The 23,529-nt window shown below is 46.2% G+C and overlaps 1 protein-coding gene across 2 annotated transcripts in view; it reads left to right on the forward strand.

Annotated features, from left to right (window-relative positions):
* Positions 1-23,444, forward strand: part of LOC115567524 (uncharacterized) — a 51,888-nt gene extending 28,444 nt beyond the window's left edge. Inside the window, exons 5-8 of one of the 2 annotated variants that reach the window (XM_030394208.1) lie at positions 681-853; positions 7,622-7,735; positions 7,928-8,151; positions 21,530-23,444. In XM_030394208.1, coding sequence (XP_030250068.1) covers positions 681-853; positions 7,622-7,735; positions 7,928-8,151; positions 21,530-22,777 — 1,759 coding nt within the window. In that variant the 3' untranslated portion in view covers positions 22,778-23,444. The remainder of the gene's footprint in view (positions 1-680; positions 854-7,621; positions 7,736-7,927; positions 8,152-21,529) is intronic. The other variant, XM_030394209.1, reaches the window with a different exon arrangement.
* The last annotated feature ends 85 nt before the right edge of the window (positions 23,445-23,529 follow it).

Consider the following 23,529-nt stretch of genomic DNA (forward strand, 5'->3'; position numbering starts at 1 on the left):
ATTGACAGAATGGATATTGTATTGTTTAACTTTATATTTAGAAAAACACACATTAATATGCATTCCTAGTGCACGTGAATGGGCATTAGATATGTGTTTTCAGGTGTGTTGTTTGGATGGAGATGTTTAAAAGGAAAAGAATAGTAGACTATGTCTATGTGGACATCATAATACCAGTCATTTAGTTGAGATTTGTCAGTTTATTCAATTTATACATTTGGGTACATTTTGCCCCAAAACCCATAACATATTTTGACCATGTTTGAATTTTGGGCTAAGTCTCTTTTTTTGTTTCATATTTTTATTGATGTGTATACAAAGAGTAACAAAGGCACTTATATCAGGACACATTGGTGTCGGCTTTAAACATGTTTGCATACACCCTTAGGTTTTAGATTAACATATTTTTAAGAACAAACAACAATTACAGAAAAATAAAACCAAATAGACAGCAGGCCTACAATGAAAAAGTATTTAGACATTGTCTGTATAGAGTGATTCAACTGAGCACATAAACATAATAGATAAGATAAATAAATAATAGTAAAAGAAGAAAAGAGAAGAGGAGGAAAGAGAGAAAAGAGAGGAAAAAAAGAAAAGGAAAAAAAAGTTTAAAGCTCTTAGTTTTAAGTGTGTGTGTGTGTGTGTGTGTGTGTGTGTGTGTGTGTGTATGTGTGTAGACCAAGGCTGCAAGCACAGAGGAAGTTCGCCCAGTCCCCTCCCAGCTCTCCAGGACCACCAGTGTTGATGACATCAGCACTGAGTAACCACGACAATAATCTAGCTGTAGTCACCTGTCTGACCAGACGTCGACCCAAGACTGAAGACTTCCTATCTTTTCTCTGTTTGAGAGGTAAGCTACACAACATATTTTGGCTGGAATTGATTTTGTCACTGAGTTGGTTGCTGAGTCAGTGACAAATCTCTGCTGTGTATACAGGAACTATTAATATAATTATGTAGATGGACTAAGTTGACACAGTTGTGTTTAAATTCATCTAACATTTCTGTATAGTCAGAAATCCTTTCTTTGTGATTAGAGGTGTTGACGAGCTTCAGTGTGATTTGATGTGCTTTGAAAGTTCAGTAAGAAAGTGTTTTGCTACAACCCTGGTTTTATGAAACATAATGAGTACTATTGCCTTTTCTGGTCTCCAGCCAGCATCATTCAAACAATATCTATCTATATTGATATCTGAAAAGTTTGTGTGCTGAAAGTAGGGATGCACCGATTTCCAAATTTTGGCCGATACCGATATTCGATATTAATATTGCTGTTACGGCCGATAACCGATATTTACCAATAGGGCTGAACGATATATCGTTATCGTATCTATATCTAGATATGAACATTCAAGATATTCATATCGAAAATTCATAACGATATAGATCCCCCCCCCCCCGGCAGTCACAATAAACATCATTTTTACGATTGCCCTTGAATGCACCGCTAAGGCCAGCCAACCACAAACCATATTTCATGCTTGCTGTGGATCAACAGCTGAAGCCAACCGATGACAAACATATGAGGGCGGGAGTGAAGGAGACGGAGACTGAGACGCACACACACACGACAGGGTTGCCAACTTGGCGACTTTCTCGCTAGATTTAGCGACTTTTCAGACCCTCTTAGCGACTTTATTTCTAAAAAGCGACTAGCGACAAAATGAAGGGACTTATTCAGATCATCAGGGGAAAGGCGAGAAATATATTATATTGTAATTCTCATGCTGCTGAGAGTGATCGCAGTCCGCGGCTCCTCTGCAGCAGCGCTGGACTCTCTCCCCTCTCACGCGGCTGTGCAGGCGGCAGGCCGGTGTGTGTGGGGGTGGGGGGGGGGCGGCTGGGGTAGCAGGAGCGGACGCCGCGGCCTCTCGCTCTGTGGATTTGAGACCGTATAGCTGCCGTTTACTTTGTTTTGATTCGTTAATTCTCTGACTTATTAGTCTTTCTAGATTCCACTGGTACTTTACCAGCGATAACCTGAAGCTGCTGAGTCTCGATCTTCACTCTCACTCTCTCTCTCTCTCCAGATCAGGATGTCATCGTTCATCTTGTAAAAATGCACATAGTTTGGTTGATCTTCTCCCTCCGTTTACTGTTGTTACTTCAAATATATTTGTCTCTGTAGTGAGTTTGTTATTATTTGGTAAAGCGTTCTCTATCAACCATTTGTATATGGCTTAAAATAATCTCTTTATTTTCCTGAAAAATGCTTGGTTTTCACCGAACCCGTAGTCATATCGTATCGTTCAGCCCTATTTACCAATATCGATATATGTTTAAGAAAATAAAGTTTCCGAGATAAATACATTTTGTACAGACTGAAAATCATGCAAACTGAATTTTTGAATGCCTTCCTTTATTTTCAAAATGTGTTTTACTTCCAAATAAGAAGGTTACAGGGCTACCATAAAACACAAGTAACAAACAGTGTTACTGTTTAGCAACCCTTACAACTTGTAAAGTACAGTTTAACTCTCACAACACTCACGTGAGAAAGTTTGGATCAACAATTACAAAAAGGATCATAAATCCAGATAATATCCTGACAAAGTTACCTTATCAAACTTACCAGTATTCTTGGCAACCAGGCATTTATTAAATTGCACAACATGTTTTAAGGTCAAGTCCACTCCATTTAAACTCAAATCTGTGAAAAAGGCTAAATCAAAAATATCAAAAACATGTCCTGTTATTGCACATTTTCCAACTTGCACTATGATTTAAAGTAAATGTCCCAACACTGAAACAAAGTTTCCACCAAGCCAACATAAAAAAACACTATACAAGTGCAAATCATTGCATGTCAATTTCAAGTCCCATCTATAAAAATGCTAAATCAAAATATGTCTGACATGACTGCAACTCAAAAACACGGTAGACTTTGTACATTTTCCAACTTAAAGCAGCCACAGTGTACTCAAAGTAAATGTCCCAAACACTGAAACAGTGTTTCCACCTGACATGTAGGTTAAAGTCTAGGCCTACTTCATCAGCAAAGGCAGGTTTTCGACAAAGAGAAGCATTTCTGCTTTCTCGCACTGGATCCTGTTTCTCTTTTCATCAACAATATGTGATGAAGCAGAGAAGAGACGTTCGCTGTCCACACTTGTACATGGAGCCCGGAAGGTACTTGCATGCTGTTTTGGTTACGGCAGGAAAGCGAGACATGTTGCTTTTCCAATACTGCAGTGCGCTCTCATTTCTGGGGATGAGGGAGCTCACTCAAATAGCCATGCACCTACAGGAATGTAGAAAAGTCTATCACTATGTATGTCTGATAAATTACCAGCAATCTGGACATTACAACATTATCCTCCTCCCCTTAAGAACTTTGTTGAACTTTGCACTGAGCAAATGACCAGTGCCAAAGGTCAACCTCAAGAGGGCAGAGAAGCATTACTAAATAAGGTATTTTATAACAATTAGTTTTTTCATGTAAGTAAATATATTATTGTAGTAACTCTATAAAATGTACAGCACATTAATAAAACATAAAATCATTACACAAAGGATTCTAACAGGCTTCATTATTTGAATAAAAGGTCTGATAATACTATACCTGCACACTTGTGTGGCTTATCAGGCCTGTTCCATGATTGAGTTTTCCTCCAGAATTTCATCATGCATGTCAAGAAGCGACTTTCCACCCTCGTCGCTTGTTCTTATCTTCTTCTCTTGTGGTTCTTCCATGTCCGGTGTCTCCGGAGCTCTGTAGCTGTGCGTCATTTTGTCCACTTGCTTCTGGAGCATATTTACAGCCATCTGCTTGGTGACTGTGTCTTTGTACCTAGGGTCAAGGATCGTTGCCTAGTAGTAAAGTGGCTTGGAGTAAGCGCTTCCAAATCGCTCGTTCACAGCTTCCAGTAGAGTGTTCTTTGCTGTGCTAGCCCCACTGTCTGTGTCAGCTGCCTTGCTCAGCAAACGTTTAAGTGCCACCACAGAGGGAATCACGTCCGCAGTAGTAGCCAAATGTGAGCTGATCTCCTTCATTAATTGTTCAAATGGAGTGAGAAGGTGGTCATGTTTTCAACGAGGCCCCACTGATATGCGCTGAAACAAGCAGGCAGCTCATGATCTGCGCTATACACACCAAGTGCGCACTTCTGATCTAGTAGACTTTTCATCATATAAAAAGTACTATTCCATCTGGTTGTGACATCTTGTTGTAGCATCTTGGTTTTCATGCCTAACTCTTGCTGCATGTGTCTCTTAGTTGAGAGGTCGCAAGTTGAGTGGCAAAAATGTCCGACTATTTTCCTTCCAATAGCCACACAGTCAGAGATGCTTCGCTGGCTTAACACTCTATCATGCACTGCTAGCTGCAGCGTATGAGCCATGCAGCCCAGGCTTTTAACGCCGCACTCGTCCATTGCTTTCTGCATATTCCGTGCATTGTCACAAAGCACAACGTACATTGTCTTTTTTAATTTTCCACTGAGCAAACATGCAGTCAAATGCGCTTGGGATTGCAACCCCCGTATGCAATCCTGCAAACTCTTGTGCATGCAAAACAGCTCTCTTCTTTTCAAAGTTGTCATCAATCCACTGAGCAGTAAGGCTCAACATACTCATCTGACTTATGTCCGAACTCCATACATCCGAAGTGAAGCTAATGTCCATCACATTGTCCAACAATTTGTGGATATGCGTGGCCACGACTTGGTGCAAAGCAGGGAGGGAAACATCGTAAAAGTAGTGCCGACTTGGAAGGCTGTAGCGGGGTTCAGTATGCTCTATCACTGCCAAAATCCTCGGTCCTCCACTATGGAAAATGGCTGGTCGTCAAGAGCAATCATTTCCATTACCTTGTTCGTTATTGACCTGGCTTTTGCGCTGTCCTTGGCAATTTTTTGCTTTGGTCGAGCACTTGCTGTATCGGGCTCCCAACTGCGGCCGCTGCTGCTTTCGTTTTTGCCTGCTGGCTATCAGCGTTAGCTTCCTGCCATTGTTTGTGAACTTCTGGATGGCGGTTTTTCAGGTGAAATATCAAATTTGTGGAGTTGAATGACTTGATGCGGCATCCTCCTCGCATTACCTTGACTTTTAAAGTGTTGCATACTGCTTTTCGAGTATCTTCTTTCTACACCGTAAAAAATGACCATACCGCTGACATTTTTTCTCCTCTTCTGTTTAACACTACAATCCTCACTGACACTGTCACATGCCCAAACAAATACCGCATGGCCTCCCTTCCTAGCACACTTACACAAACACCAATTAGATGGCGAACACATCGGTTATTAATATCGGCCCAGTTTTACTCATCGGACCAATGCTGATTAAATGAGTTTGTGGCTGATCCTAGTGTGGAGCAGCTTGAACTCTGTAAAAAGCGTGACTTGACGAAATTGCTAGGAAGTATGAATTGCCTGTTTCAACTGCGTGGGTGAAGGGAGAGCTTAAAGCAGCTATACTTACCGGCTTAGTTGAGCAGGGTGTGTTGGTGGTACCTGGGTCGGATTCTCCTGGCTTGGTGGCCGCCGGTGAGGACCCCACCCCCGGGTCGCCAGAGCTCCTGACCGCCAGCCGCTCCGCTCCTCAGGTGGGGGAGGCGGCACGGTCAAGGCCGGTGGAGCCTACTCCTGATGTGGGGAGGGTTGGGCCGGAGATGAAGCCGTTCACGATGCCTCGGTTTGAACCACTCTTGGTTGAGTCGTCTCCCGGTTCAAAAGTAGACGCTCGGTTGAAGCTCCGGATAGCTCGTCTGCAGTTAGACCAGCAGGAGAGGAGGGAAGAACGGGAGTTTCAGCTCCGGAGGGAGTTGGAGCTCAAAAGCTGGAAGTAGAGGCCGAGACTACTGTTAAGTTGCGCCAGCTGGAGCTGCAGAAGGAGACGGCAGCGTCCAGCAGCGTGCCACCTTCCAGCGCTTGATGCATCTGGTGTTGGGAGATGTGCCAGCCTGTAACGTTTACTTGGATGATGTGATGGTATATTCTGACTCATGGGCCGAGCATGTGTCCACCTTGTCTGAGGTGTTCCGGCGATTGGCTACCGCATCGCTGACGTTGAACCTTGCGAAGTGTGAGTTTGCCAAGGCCACCGTCACCTATCTGGGGAAGCGAGTAGGCCATGGCCAGATCCGTCCGGTGGATGCAAAAGTCCAGGCGGTGGTGTCCTACCCTGTCCCATCCACCAGACGTGAACTCAGGCGGTTTCTTGGGATGACCGGATATTATCGATGTTTCTGTCGTAATTTCTCTGTTGTGGTGGCCCTGCTTACCAAATTGTGCAGCCCTGCGGTCCCTTATGCGTGGAGTGAGGAGTGTCAAAATGCGTTCGAAGCAACCAAGTCTCTACTCTGTAGTGCCCCTGTTCTGGCAGCCCCAGATTTTTCTCAACCATTCAAGCTTGAGGTTGATGCCAGTGCATCAGGGGCAGGTGCTGTGCTACTGCAGGATGGCAAAAGTGGCATAAGTCATCCTGCGTGTTATTTCTCCTTCAAGTTTAAACGCCACCAGCTCAACTACTCCACGATGGAGAAGGAGACCCTTGCCATGCTCCTAGCCCTTCAGCACTTTGAGGTGTATGTGGGCTCGAGCCCCTCCACTGTGTTGGTATACACTGACCACAACCCTCTTGTGTTCCTGGCGCAGATGCGCAACCACAATCAGCGCCTGATGCGTTGGGCTCTGTTAGTGCAGGGTTACAACATCCGGGTGTGTCACAAAAAAGGGTCCAACAACATAGTAGCAGATGCACTGTCTCGTGGGTGAGGTGAGTGATCCGTTTTTGGTTGCCAAGTGGCATTATGGTGCTGGGTCTGGGGTACCATGAGTGTTTTGTGTGTCACCAGGTGTACATGACTTGTGGCGAAGGTCTGCACCGTGTTTGTGCGTGAATAACGTGGTGGAGATGTACATTGTTTTGTGGGGTGTGTATGAACAAACATGGTTTGTTCTTATGGGAGGGGGTGTTATGGCCCCAGTGCTGTGGGTGTATTTTTGTGTGTTTTCTTTCACCCATTCAGGTGACACCTGCATCCTCCTCCTCATCAGTGTGTGGATTGCACACCTGAGGCTGCTTGCCACTTAGGTCGTGTGGATATAAAGGTGCTGCAGATGCCAGTGGGCCCCCCCCCCGCAGCCGTGATAAGCAGAGAGCCTGAGCTACAGCGTGTAGTGTGTTTTGTGACGTGCTTTGTCTTGACTACAGCCGTGTGGGCTACTACAAGTTTCTTTTTGAGGGCAATAAAGCCGTTTATGAGTGAATTTTTGTTACAGTTTTCCTTTGTCTCCTTAACTCCCGGTTTATCATTTTTAATATGTTACTCCCTTCATCCCCTAGCCATCCGGGGACATAACATATTTTACGATTAAAAATGATGGACATCGGCCGATACTGATATGAATGCCGATATATCGTGCATCCCTAGCTGAAACCATGCAGGAGTAGCATGCAGTGTGGTTCTGTCTTAGTCCCTCCCATCTGAGATGCAAGAGGAAGACAGAAGGAGAGAGAAGTCAATTATATTTTATAGCCTAATCATCACTGTCAGATGAGCATAACAGTGCTCCTGGCAGAAATGTGTTTATTTATGATAGTACGCTTGGAGATAATTATTTGTTGAATATCACACATTAAAAAAAAATTTAAGCATTTTCTTCTTTCACTTCAGGTTCAGCAGCATTGCCTAGCAACGTGGCCTTCTTAGCAAGGGGACAAGCAAAAGAGAAGGCCATTGAGCATCTTACTTCCTGTCATAACACCAATCACAGGACTGTAGCTGAGGGTAAGAACATAAACATATTCAGTAAAACAACAAGTACTTATCTACTAACCTTGCGGTTTGAGACAACAAAAATGTAGATTAATTGATTGAACAAAATGCTTCACTCACCTTCTCTTTGCCTGAATTAATATATTTTCCTGCCTTTCCATGTGTCTGTCATTGTGCCTCTGCATCTGTCTTGCTATCATTCAGTGCAGCAAGACTCTAGGTCTCTGAAGGGGAGTGGAGGCTCTGCAGCAGTCAGCTCTTTCTGTCCTCTAACTGCCCGGGCACAAAGGAGGAGGGAGAGAGAGAGGAAAGAGGAGGAACAGCAGAGGAGAAGGAGAGAGGGGCTAGAGGAAGACAGGAGAGAGCAACCTGAGAGACACCTCTTAAGACCTCGCCAGCTCTCCCTACAGGTCAGGAAGACTAACAAGGTCTGATCATCCTTTCTACACACTTCTGTCTGAAAGGTATCTGGTTGTATCATCAATGATGTCGGTTCAGTTTGACACTGAGTGTTATATGACCGTAACAGTACCCCCCCCTCAACGGGCGCCTCCCGGCGCCCTACCCAGCTTGTGGGGGAACTCACGGTAGAATTCACGGATGGGAGGGGTCTAGGATAAGGGCCCGCGAGACCCAGGAGCGTTACCCCTCCCAATCCACCAGAAACTGGAAACCGCGACCCCTGCGACGAACATCCAGGATTCTACTGACTGTGTAGGCGGGGTTGTGGTCGATGAACCGGGTGGGTGGCGGGGGTTCGGCTGGAGGGCTGAGGTCGCTGGAGGACACGGGTTTGATCTGTGACACATGAAAGGTGGGGTGCACCGGTAGGGACGCAGGCAGCTTCAGGCCAACAGCGGAGGGGTTATCCTCTCTACCTCAAACGGGCCGACGAAGCGTGGAGCCAGTTTACGGGATTCCACCTGTAGGGGAAGATCACGGGAGGACAGCCATACCTTCTGTCCCGGTTGATATGTGGGGGCGGGGATGCGGTGGCGGTCCGCCAGCCGTTGACTACGCCATGTGGCGCGAGTAATAGCCTCCCGTGCCATTCTCCATACCTCCGCGCACCGGGCGACATGGGCCTGAACGGAGGGAACAGCTACATCTCGTTCCTGGGCAGAGAGGAGAGGTGGTTGATAACCGTAGGCGGCCATAAATGGAGTCATACCTGTTGCTGCACTGGAAAGGGAGTTGTGCGCGTATTCCACCCAGGTAAGGAAGGAGGACCAGGAGGAGGGATTCCGAGCCGTAACACAGCGGAGGGCGGTCTCTAGGTCCTGGTTGGCCCTCTCCGTCTGTCCGTTGGACTGTGGGTGATAGCCGGACGTCAAGCTGCATGTGGTGCCGAACGCCTTACAGAAGGCTTGCCAGACCCGGGACGTGAACTGCGGGCCCCGGTCTGAGACGATGTCCGCAGGAAGCCCGTGGAGCCGGAAAACATGCAGGGTTAGTAAAACAGCTGTCTCGGTGGCGGAGGGGAGTTTGGCTAGCGGCACGTAGTGGACCATCTTTGAAAAGCGGCCCACGATCGTGAGGATGACGGTGTGTCCGTCCGAGGGTGGGAGCCTGGTGACGAAGTCCACCGCGATGTGGGACCAGGGACGGCTGGGAATGGGCAGAGGTTGAAGGAGACCTGTGGGGTTACGATGAGGCGCTTTACTTCTAGCACACTTCTAGGCTGCCACAAACTCACCTACGTCTCTGGCTTGGCCCAGCCACCAGAAGTGTTGACAGAGGAACTGTAATGTCCGCTGTGCTCCGGGGTGACAGCTTAACCTGGAGGAGTGTCCCACTGAAGCACCTGTGAGCGAACCTTCTCCGGTACAAATAAGCGATTAGGCGGTCCGGTGTCGGGGTCGGGGTGAGTGCGTTGGGCCGTTTGTACGATAGACTCAATCTCCCAGGTGGTGGCTCCCATTATCCGGGTAGCGGGCATGATGGGTTTGGGGTCCGTGGGAAGTGTGTCACTGGAGTAGATGCGGGAGAGAGCGTCCGGTTTACCATACTTGGAGCCAGGGCGAAAAGAGAGGGCGTAGTCGAATCGACTCAGCAAAAATGACCAGCACGCCTGGCGAGAGTTCAGCCGGCGGGCTGAGCGCAGTTATTGCAGATTCTTGTGGTCTGACCAGATTAGGAACGGCTCCCGTGTTCCCTCCAACCAATGCCGCCACTCCTGTAGGGCCAGAACCACTGCCAACAGTTCTCTATTGCCGATGTCGTAATTTCTCTCTGCTGGCGAGAGCCGGTGAGAGAAGTAGGCGTAGGGATGCAGCGTGTGTGTAGTGGCGCTGCGCTGCGAGAGGATGGCCCCCACCCCGGAGTCGGAAGCGTCCACTTCTACCACGAACTGGCGGGCCGAGTCTGGATGTTGGAGAACGGGGGCATGAGTGAATAAGGTCTTCAATCTTGAAAAGGCTGCGTCCGCAGCGGGGTTCCAGATGAAGGGGGAGTTGGGGGAAGTCAGCTGAGTGAGGGGGGCGGCAACACGGCTGAAATCCCGAATGAATCTCCGGTAGAAATTAGCGAAGCCCAAGAACCGTTGCAGCTGTTTACGGGTAGACGGTTTGGGCCATTCCTTCACTGCTAGTATCTTTGTCGGGTCAGGTTGAATCTGTCCTTGGGCGATGACGAAACCCAGGAAGCTGATCCTTGGGACATGAAATTCACACTTCTCCGGCTTGACGTAAAGCTTGTTGTTGAGCAGTCTCTGTAGCACCAGCCTCACATGCTCTACGTGCTTCTCCATACTTTCAGAAAAAATGAGGATGTCATCTAAATAAATAAACACAAAGGGCTCTATCTTGCACTCAGCGCAATTGACTTTGTACACTGGCGCTTGTGTAATTCCTATTTTGCACTCGGCGCACATTGGAATTTTCCCTCCACAGACGCGCGTCCTTAAATTAGGGAATGACTTTGCGCTCCCGGGGCGGTTCAGCGAAAAGAGGAGGCGTGTTCCGGCGCAAACGTTCACTGGTGCTATTTTGCCGTTTCAGAAAACACTTCCGCCACAGACCAGGAAAAACCTAGTCTAAAGTCAGTGGCGCTTATTCAGATGCAGTATTTTAAGGGCGCATGCTTGGCCATAATGTAGCGTGTGCTCAACGTGCATACACTTTGCTTCTCTCATCTACAAGGAAGCAGTTCCCGTTTTTGCAAACCATACAAAAAAGTTGAAAAGATTTAAACAGAAGAACTAATTCCTTTTCCCTCTGATATGTGACACGCCCGCTGTTGCCGTGAGGGTCCGGGAGTGGCAATGCGCGATGTGCTCCTAGTGGAGCGGGTGGACAGAGATGGAGTTGGGGGAGGAGGAGGACGGGGCACAACAGGAGCAGGTGGTGCGTTTGGAGACAAGAGGCGATGCGCCTGAGAGGCCGCAGCAACATCGCCACCCGGTCAAGACGGGCATTAATACCTTGCCGCATCCCGGACAGTGCGGTCCGGTCTGACAATGCTGCCACGGCGTGTAGTGGATCCTCTGCACCTTGGTGTTTGCGCTGCTCCCTCATCAGCTGGCCATTGCGCACTGCTCGGCCCGTGCGCACTGCTCCCGAGGCCCGGTGCGATCTCCTGGGGATGCCAGCCGTAGAAACAATTGTGGCACTTTCCTCCCACACCCGTTTAACCAAAGCTAATTTGGATGGGTTTCTCCCATCCCCATACAAGGCCACTTCTCGGTCTTTTACAGCCCTGACGAGGACGTCGGTCTCCTCGGCTGTGAACCGCTCCTGGCGTGCGCCTGGCAAATGCGCCATTATAATAGCAATCCGCCATGAAACAAGCACGCCTGCTCTTAAAGGGAATGTGAGATGACACTCTGATTGGTTTATTGCACGTTACGCCCAAACCACACCTATGACCTTTATCCCGCCGGCATAATAGCAACAGCGCCTGAGATCCGCCCACAAAGTTACTTGCGCTTTGCGTTTGATACTTGCGTTTCAGATCGTTAAGATAGAGCCCAAAGTGATTAAGCATGTCTCTTAGAATGTCATTAATCAGAGCTTGAAACGAACGGCATCACAAGGTACTCGAAGTGGCCAAGGGGGGTCTTAAACGCTGTTTTCCACTCATCGCCCTTCCTTATGCGCACCAGGTGATAGGCATTCCGCAGATCTAGCTTAGAAAACACACTGGCGTGGGAAAGCGGCTCAAGTGACGGGTCAATCAGGGGCAGAGGGTATTTGTTCTTTATGGTGATCTCGTTCAATCCTCAGTAGTCGATGCAGGGGCGTAGTGTGCCATCCTTTTTTCCCACGAAGAAGAACCCTGCGCCGAGGGGAGACGAGGATGACCGAATGAGACCCGAGGCCTTGGAGCTGTTGATGTATTCCTACATCGCCTCCCTCTCGGGGCGCGACAGGTTGTATAGGCAGCTGGAGGGGAGAGTGGCACTGGGGAGCAGGTCTATTCCGCAGTCGTATGGGCGGTGAGGAGGCAGAGACAGGGCACGTTCTTTACAGAACACAGGAGACAGGTCGTGATAAGCGGGAGGCACTAGTGACAAATCAGGGGATTTGGGCGTGGGCGGTCTCTTCGCTCCATCTGAGGGAACCGCAGAGCGAAAGCAGTGAGTGTGGCAAAAGGGGCTCCAGCTGGAAATGGTAGCTGCAGTCCAGTCAATGTGGGGGTTATGGAGTCACAGCCAGGGGAGTCCCAAGACCACCGGGGAACAGGGGGAAGGGATGACAAACAGTTGAATTACCTCCCGGTGGTTGCCAGAGATAGTGAGAGTGATCGGTAAAGTGCGCCGGGTGACCTCCGCCCGTCTAAAGCGTTCACAGTTCTGGGAATGTCGAGGGTTTCTACCGGGACGAGAGCTTGTTGGACCAGGGTGCTGTCAATGAAATTATCATCGGCGCCAGAATCCACGAACACCTGGACGGGTAGGGAATCATGAGTGCACTGGAGCAACGCGGGGAGGTTTATATGGACTAAAGGGCTGGGGCAGGATGATGTTCGGCTCACCAAGGTGCCCTCTGTCAGTGGCTAGCCGGACCTTTTGGCAAATCCGGGCAGAGGGCGAGGAAGTGACCAGCTTGGCCACAGTAGATGCATAACTGAAGTGCTCTTCGGCGTTGCCACTCCTCCGGCATTAAGCGAGACCTCCCGAGCTGCATCGGTTCCTCCCCACCAGCAGGCAGAGCGCTGGGAGCACCGGGGGAACGTGAGGCGTTCATAGGGAGTGAGGGAGTGTGAGGGGATTGACTGGGGGTGGCGATAGACAATCTGCGACTATAAGTGCTTCTCTCTCTTGTCCTCTCTCTTAAACGATTATCGAGACGAATAGCTAAAGAAATAAGTTGGTCCAGGGTTGTCGACTCCTCTCTGGCTGCTAGCTCATCTTGTAAACTCTCTGACAGTCCACGTTTAAAGGAGCTTATGAGCGCAGGTTCATTCCAGCCTGCCTCTGCTGCCAGAATGCGGAATTCAATGGAATACTCTGCTGCCGACTGGGACCCCTGTCGTAGTGTGAATAGTCTGCTAGCTGCCACAGAGCCCTCAACTGGATGATCAAAAACCTTCTTCATCTCTTCTACAAATGATGCGTAGGAGTTTAGAGTACTAGAGCTCCCCTCCCATAATGCAGTACCCCTCTGGGCCGCTCTGCCTCTCAGGAGGTTCATGGTGTAGGCAATGCGGGATTTATCAGAGGCATAGCTGGAGGGCTGTAAATCAAAAACGTGGGAACACTGCAACAAAAAACTACTACACGAGCCTAAAATGCCTGAGTAATGTTCTGGTGGGGGCACAAAAGGCTCCCTGATGGTGGATGGGGCAGGTTGGGCTGCAGGTGTAGCGGGGTTTTGACTCACGGAGGCAGAGGAGGTTGACGGGAGTCTTGGTGGTTGGGGAGATAGCACGGAGACTTGCTGGCCCAGCTGGGAGACGTTCGTTGTTAGAGTTTGGAGGGCCTCCATAATTTGCTGGAGCATTTGGTCATGCCTCCCTATGAGGGCACCTTGAGCATTCAGCGCCTGGGCTACTGATTCTGGGTCCGCTGGGTCCATCACTTGGCCAGATGATTCTGTTACGCTGGGGACTCGGGTGGAACCCAAAAGCGGACTCGAGGCGAGGGCAGTTGGTAAGGTTCTTTATTGAAACCGAATGAGCAGACAGATGAGGGAGCGAGCTGGATGAGGCTGGAGAGCAGTGCGGGGCACAGGTAGCGGGGCTGGAGGCATCGCAGCCGGGCTGACGAGACGCGCAGAGGCTGGTGGCTCAGAGTAGCGCTGAACAGGGGCGGTGCTGCAGAGGTGCAGCGGTTCGCTGGCGGGGAGTGGCGGGCAGTCGGGCACTAGGGACACACGTGAGGTTCACGAAATCATCTGGCAGCAGGCGGCGCGATGACAAGGGCATATAAGCGGGCGGTGATTGCAGATCTGCTGCCGGTGCGTGTGATGGTCCGGGGGCTGCAGCTCCTCCCAGCTCTCCTATGCACCTCTGCAGACAAATAAACACCCAAGCACCAAAAAACACCCACAAACATACACTGCAGCCATATGACCGTAACACTGAGACATGATACAGAGTGTTCAGTTTATTGTAGCACAGACGGTGTTCTCTGTATCCTGTTGATCACAAATTTAACAGTAAAAACAAAGACACAGTGATGGCCACACAAACATTCCAACAGCTAGTGCCATCAAAACTTTGGTTGTTGGCACTGTCAGGAGTTAATCAGAAGAGAAGCTTTTTGATGTGCTCAGTTGTATTGCTGATTTTCATTTGGTATCTGTTGTTTACAATTGATGATGATCAAAAGACACATTGATGATGATCAAAGACACACGTCCTGTAGGTAGATCTGGCCCCTATATACTCCCTCAACCCCCTCTCACTCTGTTTGCTCATTAGCATGGAAGATGGCCGCAGAGTTGTTGGTAATGGGTGAATGTCCACTATTGGACAGACATAAAAAACATCATGCTGATAGTGGTATTGGCAGTGTATGCATAAGGTTCTTCGTTCTGCAGGTCATACATAACGTCATATCACACACTCATTTTTTTTTTTTTAAGATTTTTTGTGGCATAGACACTTTTATTAGCAGTAGACAGAGAGGAAACATGGGAGAAAGAGGGGGAGGTGACATGCAGCAAAGGACCTGGCATGCGCTCTAACCACTCGACCACCTGCGCGCCATATCACACACTCTTGTGGATAACAGCTTGAGGTTGTGTTCCTCATACGGCCCAGGGGCATTGCATCACTATAAATACATGGCTTTCAGGCACCTGTAATACACCTTAGAAGGCTCTTGCTTTTTCTGCTTGATAGGTGATGGGGGCTTACTTAGTGTGCAAAGAGTACTTTTCCTGCGGAGCCTGACAGAGTGCTGAGTATTGGTGCTGCATTTGAAATCAACAAGGAGTCTGGTAGCCGTTCTCCAGAGCCAAGTGATGACTCTCCTCACATGCATAATTATATTTGTAAATATGTGAATGTATTATTACATTATAAATAAATACATAACATACCAAGGAGCTCAGTGGGATAAAAGAAAAATTGATAAAATGAAGGGGGGAGAAAGCATCTACAGAGCATTTAAAAGATGAATTGCAGAGGGTATAAAATATTTCAAAAAGCATTTAGTTTTACAAGCACTGATGGCAACAGAGAAAATGCTTTTTTAAGAAAATGTCCAGAAGAAGCTAAAATACTTGATGCTTTCTGGAAGATTTGTTGATTGCTAACAGATGCCAAGTCCCTTTTTTTCACTCCTGTGATTTTCTTTAATATTTAACGTTAATTAGCCTCTTCTGTTCCAATTCATAATTGCAGACCGTGCAGATGTAATGTGTCCACAATAAATTGCACGCTAACTGTGCCACATGATTAGCAGGATTCATGTGTATATGTTGAAAAACACAGCAAACTTCCAAAAAAACAACTATCATGTCGTCCATTTAAGTATAATATTTGATACTTTAATACTAACTGGACTTGTTTCAGTCTCTGAAAGAGTTCACATGTGACCTTAACAACTCTGAAAGGACACTCCCACACAGGGTTTATAGCCTGCAACTCCCCTCCATTTAGTTAGAACTAGGGGTGTTCCAACAAGGGTACCGCAAACGATAGTCGATTCGATTCGATTATTGGTGCCACGATTCTTCGATTATTGCGATTTTTAATGCAGACATCAAGTTCAAATATTCGACCAGTGTTTTACAGGAGGAGGATGATCTGAACAGCTGTTCTATTCACACCTAAAATGTTTTTTTGTCTTTTCAGTGTAATTTTCAATCTATGAAATCAAACTGTGCATTTTTTTTTGCCAAGCTTCTCTCAAGTTTTACTCTTTCAAATAATCAACCATCTACAGAACTTTTCAGTATGCGATTTTTCTACTTATTCTTCTCATCATCATTATCATTAATTATTGTTATTATTAATATTAATAATATTGTTGAAGTGAGCCTCTTATTGTTTAACAGATATAATATTTCTGCCATCACTAACATACTGTTTTTAATCAAAGAAGATCTGAGACTTTACATTTGTTCTATATGTAATAATACAAGATTTCCGCATTGAGCTACAATCAGGCTACATACATGATTTTGTACAGTCAAACTAACCAAAAACTTCTTATTGATCATAATAAAGTTTCAGGGCGTTCCTGTAACCATGGTAACTCATGGTGCCAGAGGGGAGGGAGAGACGCTGATGAAGCCGTTTACACAGATATACTGCAGACAAAGTCCAGACTATAGTTGTTATTTCACACATGTAGCACACAACAGGAGACTCTCCGTGTCAGATGAGTTCTCACATGTTGATTAAACTCAAAAACTGGGGTGCGAACGCTCGTCAACCTCCGTCCCGGGGGGGGGGGAGAGACGCGGACGGACGGACAGACAGACGGTCATCAACCGTCGGGAGCCGGGAGCTCCTAGTCGTCAACCAGGGGGCGGACGGACGGACGCTCGTCACCGTTACTCGTGGAGTATAGCGGCGCTGACCTAGCGGTATAGCGGCGCTGTTCCACCATCTGGGGAGAACCCTGACTTTAGTGCTTCCTCTATTTTATATGAATATTAATATGCAGAAATTATTATTTTTTTCTCAATAACTTCCATGTCATTTGGCCCACTGACTTCTGAAACAGATTATGTTTCCATAAAAAATATATAATAATAAAGAAAATAATGGTAAAAAATTTTCTCTAATGCCCAAGAGGTTAACACATTTTCAAGCAGCAATGGCAACTTCTACACTATTTGTCTCATGTCTTAGATTCTGATTCGGAAAAGGAATTTTTTTCAAAAATCTCACCAGTAGTCACCATTTAAAGGCTTATTTTTCAAAATTTTCCTCCGGGGGGGCATGCCCCCGGACCCCCCTACTGTAGAGGGCTGCATTGGGTCCCTCACCTAACCCAACCCAAATCTCACGGGAGCAGGCGGTTTGAACTTTGCTGCAGGCGGGAACGGGCGGCTAAAACAGACACTGCGGGAGCGACAGGATGATGGAGTCAACAAACGAAGTAGAGAAAAAGCTAAAACAAGGTCTCTACAAGAGAAAAAATAAGCAAGGCAAGTCTGGCATTTGGAAAATATTCTCAATTGTTTCTGACAAAGACGGAAATGAACTGGACTTTGTTAGTGGTGACAAATGTGCAAAAATACTTGTCTACAACGGACACAAATCCGGCACCTCTGGGTTGAGGCGACACACATGCTCTGTTCTCCCCGGTCAAAGTAAGCTGCTTTTAAAGGATAAACAACTTCTGCCTACACACATTAAACAAGAAACTACTGAGAAATGTGTGGAAGTGTGCTGCCTAGACATACGTCCATATGACTTCGTAGCCGGGAAAGGCTTTGTTGACATAGTGCAACACTTTGTTAATGTCGCTGCTAAATAGGGCAAATTTGATGTAAAAGACGTTTTACCTCATCCAACCACTGTATCCAGACATGTCGAGGGGCGAGCACAAGCACTGCAGGCATCACTGGCAGCGGAGTTAAAAAAGCCCATCATCAAAACATATTGATGTGCCATCACAACAGATATATGGACGGAGGATTACCATAAAACTTCATTCATATCCGGCACCATCCATTATACAGACAACGACTTAAAGCTCGTTTCCAGGGTCTTATTCGCGGCTCCCTTCGAGAGTGGTGTATCTAAAACAGGGGATAATATCAGGAGCCTACTGTTCCAGAAACTCAGCGAATTTGGAATTGATGCGTCACTTCTATCTGGTCGTGTTGTGTTTGTCACTGGCCGTGGAGCCAACATAGTTGCCACCCTGCGGGGATGCACCAGGCTGTACTGCAACGCGCACATCCTGAACGTCACCTTGTCAAGTGCATTTGCACCAGGCGTGTTGGCTGAAACTCCTGAACTGTTGACCAATGCAAAAAAAATGGTGAAATATTTCAAACATTCAGGTCTGCAAAACAGCTTGAAGAAATCCCTCAAGCAATCCATCGAGACCCGATGGAATTCAAATTATGACATGCTGGATTCGATACTGCAACAACATGAGGAGATCTCCACATTACTGCTGAGCAACAATCAGTATGAAAGAATTGCGCAGATCAATGCAAACACTTGAAAACAGTAGTTGCATTCCTTAAGTTATTCAAGGATGCTACTGATGACCTAGAGTCCGACAACTCCATTCCCAGCGCATCACTTCCACTGCCATGGTCCGTGAGACTCATTGAACACTGCCAAGCAGCATCCCTCGAGCCCTTGCTCTCTGAAGTCGCCAATGTGTGTGCCTTGTGTCTGGAAGAGCTGATGGGCACCAGTGACAAATCATTCCCTCTCCACATGATGTACGGGATTGCAACGCTCCTGACTCCTAAAATGCAACTGCTAAGGATGCTGCCCCCAGATGCAAGAGAAGACGTGGTTAAAGGTATGTAGCCTATTACAGACATAAACAGAAAATACACAGTGCAATTACAATTTCGAATAAGTGAAATGCAGTCAAAAAATACAGACGGAGATAAAAGACAATAAATAAAAATCATAGGTGCTATATAGCTAAATGAATAACAGCATGAGTCATTTTATAAATACATATTTATTGATATATAAATCAAATCTTATCCAAAGGCGCAAAGGAAATTATCCAGAAGATGCAGTTTGACCTGGTCCCGGACACAACAGAGGATGAGCCACCAGCCAAAAAGCAAAGCACACTCACAGACCGATTCGCAGACTGGCAAGATGATGCGCCCTGCGCTTCAGCGCCAAAGCCGGTTGATGATGAAATGACTGAATATCTCAGCTCCCGGCTCTCTGTCTCTGATAACCCAGACAACGTGCTTCAATGGTGGAAGTTCAACAAAGAGCGCTTCCCAGCACTCTCAAAGCTGGCGCGTTTCATCTTCAGTATCCCCGCATCCAGTGCGCCTTCAGAGCGGGCCTTTAGTGTCTGTGGGCGCATTTTGGAGGAGAGACGCACGGGACTGGGACCGCAGTCGGTCAGCAACATTCTCTTCCTCCACAGCAATGTTATGGCCAAGTGATTCATTTGTTAAATTAATTTGTTTCATTCGTTAACTTTGTTTATTTTATGTTATTTATTAGTGTTATTTGAGATACTCACAGCCTACTCTCGTTTTTTGTTAATTAGGTCATAGGCGTGATGATGTGTTATTGAGCATATGGCTGCCTACTTTTGAATGTTTTTATTCTTATTATTTTTCAAACAGAATGCCACATCTGGCTAATAATTTTAAAACTGCTGTTTTTCATGTTGTTCGTGTTGTTTTTGCAAAGCAGTATTTGTGCCGTGTGACGGTGCAAAGTTTTGATTAAACAAAGTGATATTTGAATTTATTGTGTACCGTTGTCTATCTGCTGATTGTGTTCTCATTATTGTTTCTTATTCAGGTCTGTCTTAGAAAAGAGACCTTAACCTCAATCACTGCATGATTATATAAAGGTAGAAAAATAAATAAAATACAGAGGAGGAGAATAGAATATGAAACAGCCTTTATTTCATTAAAAACTAAATGAAAACAACGAAATAGGTGAGCTATTCCTGACCAGTGCGTCAAAAGACACGCAGCCCAGGGAAACGAAACAAACAACCCCACAAGTCTCTTTATTAATAGCCTATAAAATGACGTGTTTTCTCCTGCGGGACAGGAGAAGACACAAAATCAATGCATCTCTATTATTGTGCGGGCATAAACTCTCAGAGTTTTGCAGGTGCGGGAGGGATTGGACATAAACATTGCGGGAGCGGGCGGGAGTGTAACACACACATTGCGGGTGAGGGCGGTAATGGTCAGAAATTCAGCAGGAGCGGTATGAAGAAAACAGTCCCGCGCAGGGCTCTACCCTAGTGTTACTGGTTACCGACTCAGAGAACCACTGCTTCAAAAAAAACGAGTTTTATAAGAATTTTGGATGTGTGGGGCGAACTATCTCATTCTTAGCTGAAGCCAACAAGGGGACAAAAAAAATGTGAAGAGAGACATAGTGGAGCCGTATATTTTCCTGCTTTTTTGTCCTTTGCCAATCACACCTATGTATGAGGTCAGGCAGTCATTAAGCGACAGGCTATTAATGCAATAGTATTCAATACTAGAGCAGTCACAGTTATTACCCATGTTAACTTAGGGCATGGCCACCAGCCCTTAACAGCAAAACCAATGGGAAGCTTAAAGTGAAACTCTCGCCAAAAAGCAACCAAGGCTTTATTTGTGAATGTATATGAGTCAAACCTTCATGTAAAAGCATAATTATGACGAAAGCTTTTAAGATTTACCATAGTTTCGTTTTCGGGAAAGCTAATTTTCAATGGAGTGCTGGGGCACTCTTAGACTAGCATCAAAATCGCTATTTTTAAAACACTAAGAAGGCTCGACACAAAATGAAACTTTGCTCGTAGTATCACCAGGGTCTCTACACATGAACATGAGCATTGGGAACATTGTTTGTGTACACAGAGTTTACTAAAAAGAAGGTTTTTGAACAACTCACGTTAGCAGCTGTATCTTGGGCACGCCGCCATCATGGCAGACAAAAGCGTCGATCCCTGAGTGTGACCTAACAGGAAGGCTTGAGGAGCGGTCCACCATTACTCTCCTTCTTGTTAGGTCGTACTCGGGATCGACTTCAAAGTCATGTAAGGTCTTTTATTAAAGTTAGTCAAGTAAGTCTCAAGTCCTCAAATTTGCGACTCGAGTCCGAGTCCCCCACCAATGGATTCAAGGGTCTACATTAGACGTGCCAAAGCCATTGTCTCAAGGGGAATTTAAGAGCGCCCGATACTCTGCCCAGAGCAGACAGGGTCTTTTCAAAACTGTCTGTCTAAAGAAGAAAAAATTCAGCACAAATACAAGGAGATCTTAAAACATAAGAGAGCATTGATCCATAGGGGCCCGAGGGTATGAAGGTCCAGATCCTTCAATATGTGAGCCAGGAGAGAGAGAAAGGTCCCGGGGGGACTCTGCTCCATCTGGACAACTACTTGATTTTATGGAGAAGTTATTTTTCTGTTTCAGAGCAATTAAATCACTGAAGTGACTGGGAGTGTACTCATTTACCACTCCACACTCTATAATCTACTTCAACCAGCCCTTTTTGCACACACTAAAAGTAACCTTTGGAGAGGCCCACAGAGTCAGTGTGCTCAAGACAGAGTGCTTTGCACATGTTTTTGTGCTTTCATAATTATAAAAGGGCCTTGTGTGTTTTTTTTCCCTAATGATTTTACTGCTTTCAATTGTAAAAGAAGGGTTCTAAGAAGACTTGATGCCTTTTGCATGTACATTTCTGTTTCTTAACACAAGCTGATATGATCTCTTTGTATTGCAGGTTACCATGGTTACTGGATTCTCTGAACAAAGAACCTCCTATGTCAAGTCAGTCCCTCACTTAAAGCCTAGCACAGTGGTTGGTAGAAGACGATCCCCCAGGCCCTCCACAAATCATAGCAGAACCTGTAAACCAAGAGGCTATTCTCAAAGCAGATCCCTGCATAGCAACCAAGACCTGCCTCGCAATCAGCACCTTCCTCTTGACCACCGAACAGTCTCTAACTACTATAGAAACCCTAAGACCTCAAGTAATATCAAGAACTCAGGAAGACATTCATGCAGGACCACAGCTAAAACATCATTGACTAATAGTTTAGTCATCAGACAGCTAAGTGAGAACCCTAGGGTCCTGAGATTGTCCAGGAGGAGGAGGGGCCTCCCACCAGACACCAGCCCTACCCCTCTGAATTGGGCATCTTTGGACAGTAACTCATCAAAAAAGTGCAGGATATTGAAATGCAGCGATCGTGATGTCCCATTGGAGAGTGACTGCCATATTGGTGAGATCCCACAGAGGCAGGCTGACTGTGATAGAGATGTTAGTACCAAGTATGTGAGTCATATGGATGAAATCACTGGCAAACACGATCAAGAACTTGGACAAGACACATATGGCCATGTTGAAGAGATGACCCTAGAGGGTTCTATTAGTGGAGGCCTACAGGATGAGGTAAATGTTGGGAAGTTAAGATCGGCGAGGGTCAATGGTCTGGAGTCCTCTCAAGAAAGGGTTAACTTTACCAACGTCATCACAAACTATGATCTCAGCCCTGTCAGCGAGCTCATATGCAGACATGTGAGAGAAAAAAGGCTTCAGAGGAATCAGTCTGTCTCATCCATAATCCCTATGCCAAGTACCAGGACTACAGATTTAAGGACTTTAGCCAGAGCTGCTACTGCCAGGACTACTGTAACTAAAGCTGCTATCAACTCAGTGACATCTAACCACATACCCACTGAGTCATTAGCCAGTTATTCTGTCAAGCACACAGCTAAAGACACTAACAAGGCTACTGTCAAAGACATAGACAAGTGTACTTCACCAGCCCGTAGTTGTTCTATCCATAGCTCCAACAGTGCTGCAAAACACTCTTCCAAAGGCACCACAGAGGACCTGACTGAGGACAGTGCACCTGGCAGTAACTATTGTAGGACTTCCAAGGGCTCTGCAAAGGGCCTCACCCAGACAAAGACTACCTCATCCATTAAGACCAGGACCAGCCCACGAATCCCTACAAAACGCTAATGTTCACCTTCACAGACTATTCATTAAACTGAGAATCAATGTTTAGGACAATTAGTGAAATATGTGAAACACCATTCAATACTATTGATCATAGGTAATGCATAATGATGGCTAATGTCTGGTTGGATTGTGGTGTAGTGACTATGATACTGTTATCTACATTTGTCCATGATTGTGTGATCATTTTAATTATATGTAAGTAAAAGAGATAATTGCAAGACACAGCATAATGTCAGACACGTGTGGTGGACTGTATAGTGAAAAGTCACTTACTTCAGATGCTTCCCTGCTGTGCCTGAAATACAGCTTGATATTCCTGTATTATTAGGTACACAAGGGAAGGGCACTGGTTTTATCAAAGCACATAGTTCAACTTGAGTGATATTCTTTCTGCAGTTCACGTAGAAAGCTGCCATACATCTGGCAACATGCTGAGATCTTAGGCCTTTTGTCAGTCAGGTTACAATACAGTCCTTAGACTGTTTACTGCCATTTAATTGCCATTTAATTTAAACAGGAATACTTTGTTCAAGGTTGTCTCAATTTATTACCCAAGTCCTTAAAAGGAAGTCTGTCCTAAAATAATAGAGAATATGACACTTCTTTTACTTGCTGTAATTGTTCCTCCTTCTCATGCTTTGAATTAAAAGATTCTTTTCTAAGTCAATTTCACGTCAATGATGGGGGAATAAATCCAGTTCTGTCCAAGAGCAAGAACTAAACTATTGTTCTGTTCAATGACCAAAATAGTT

Source organism: Sparus aurata, chromosome 17 (assembly GCF_900880675.1).
Source record: "Sparus aurata chromosome 17, fSpaAur1.1, whole genome shotgun sequence".
Taxonomy (NCBI): domain Eukaryota; kingdom Metazoa; phylum Chordata; class Actinopteri; order Spariformes; family Sparidae; genus Sparus; species Sparus aurata.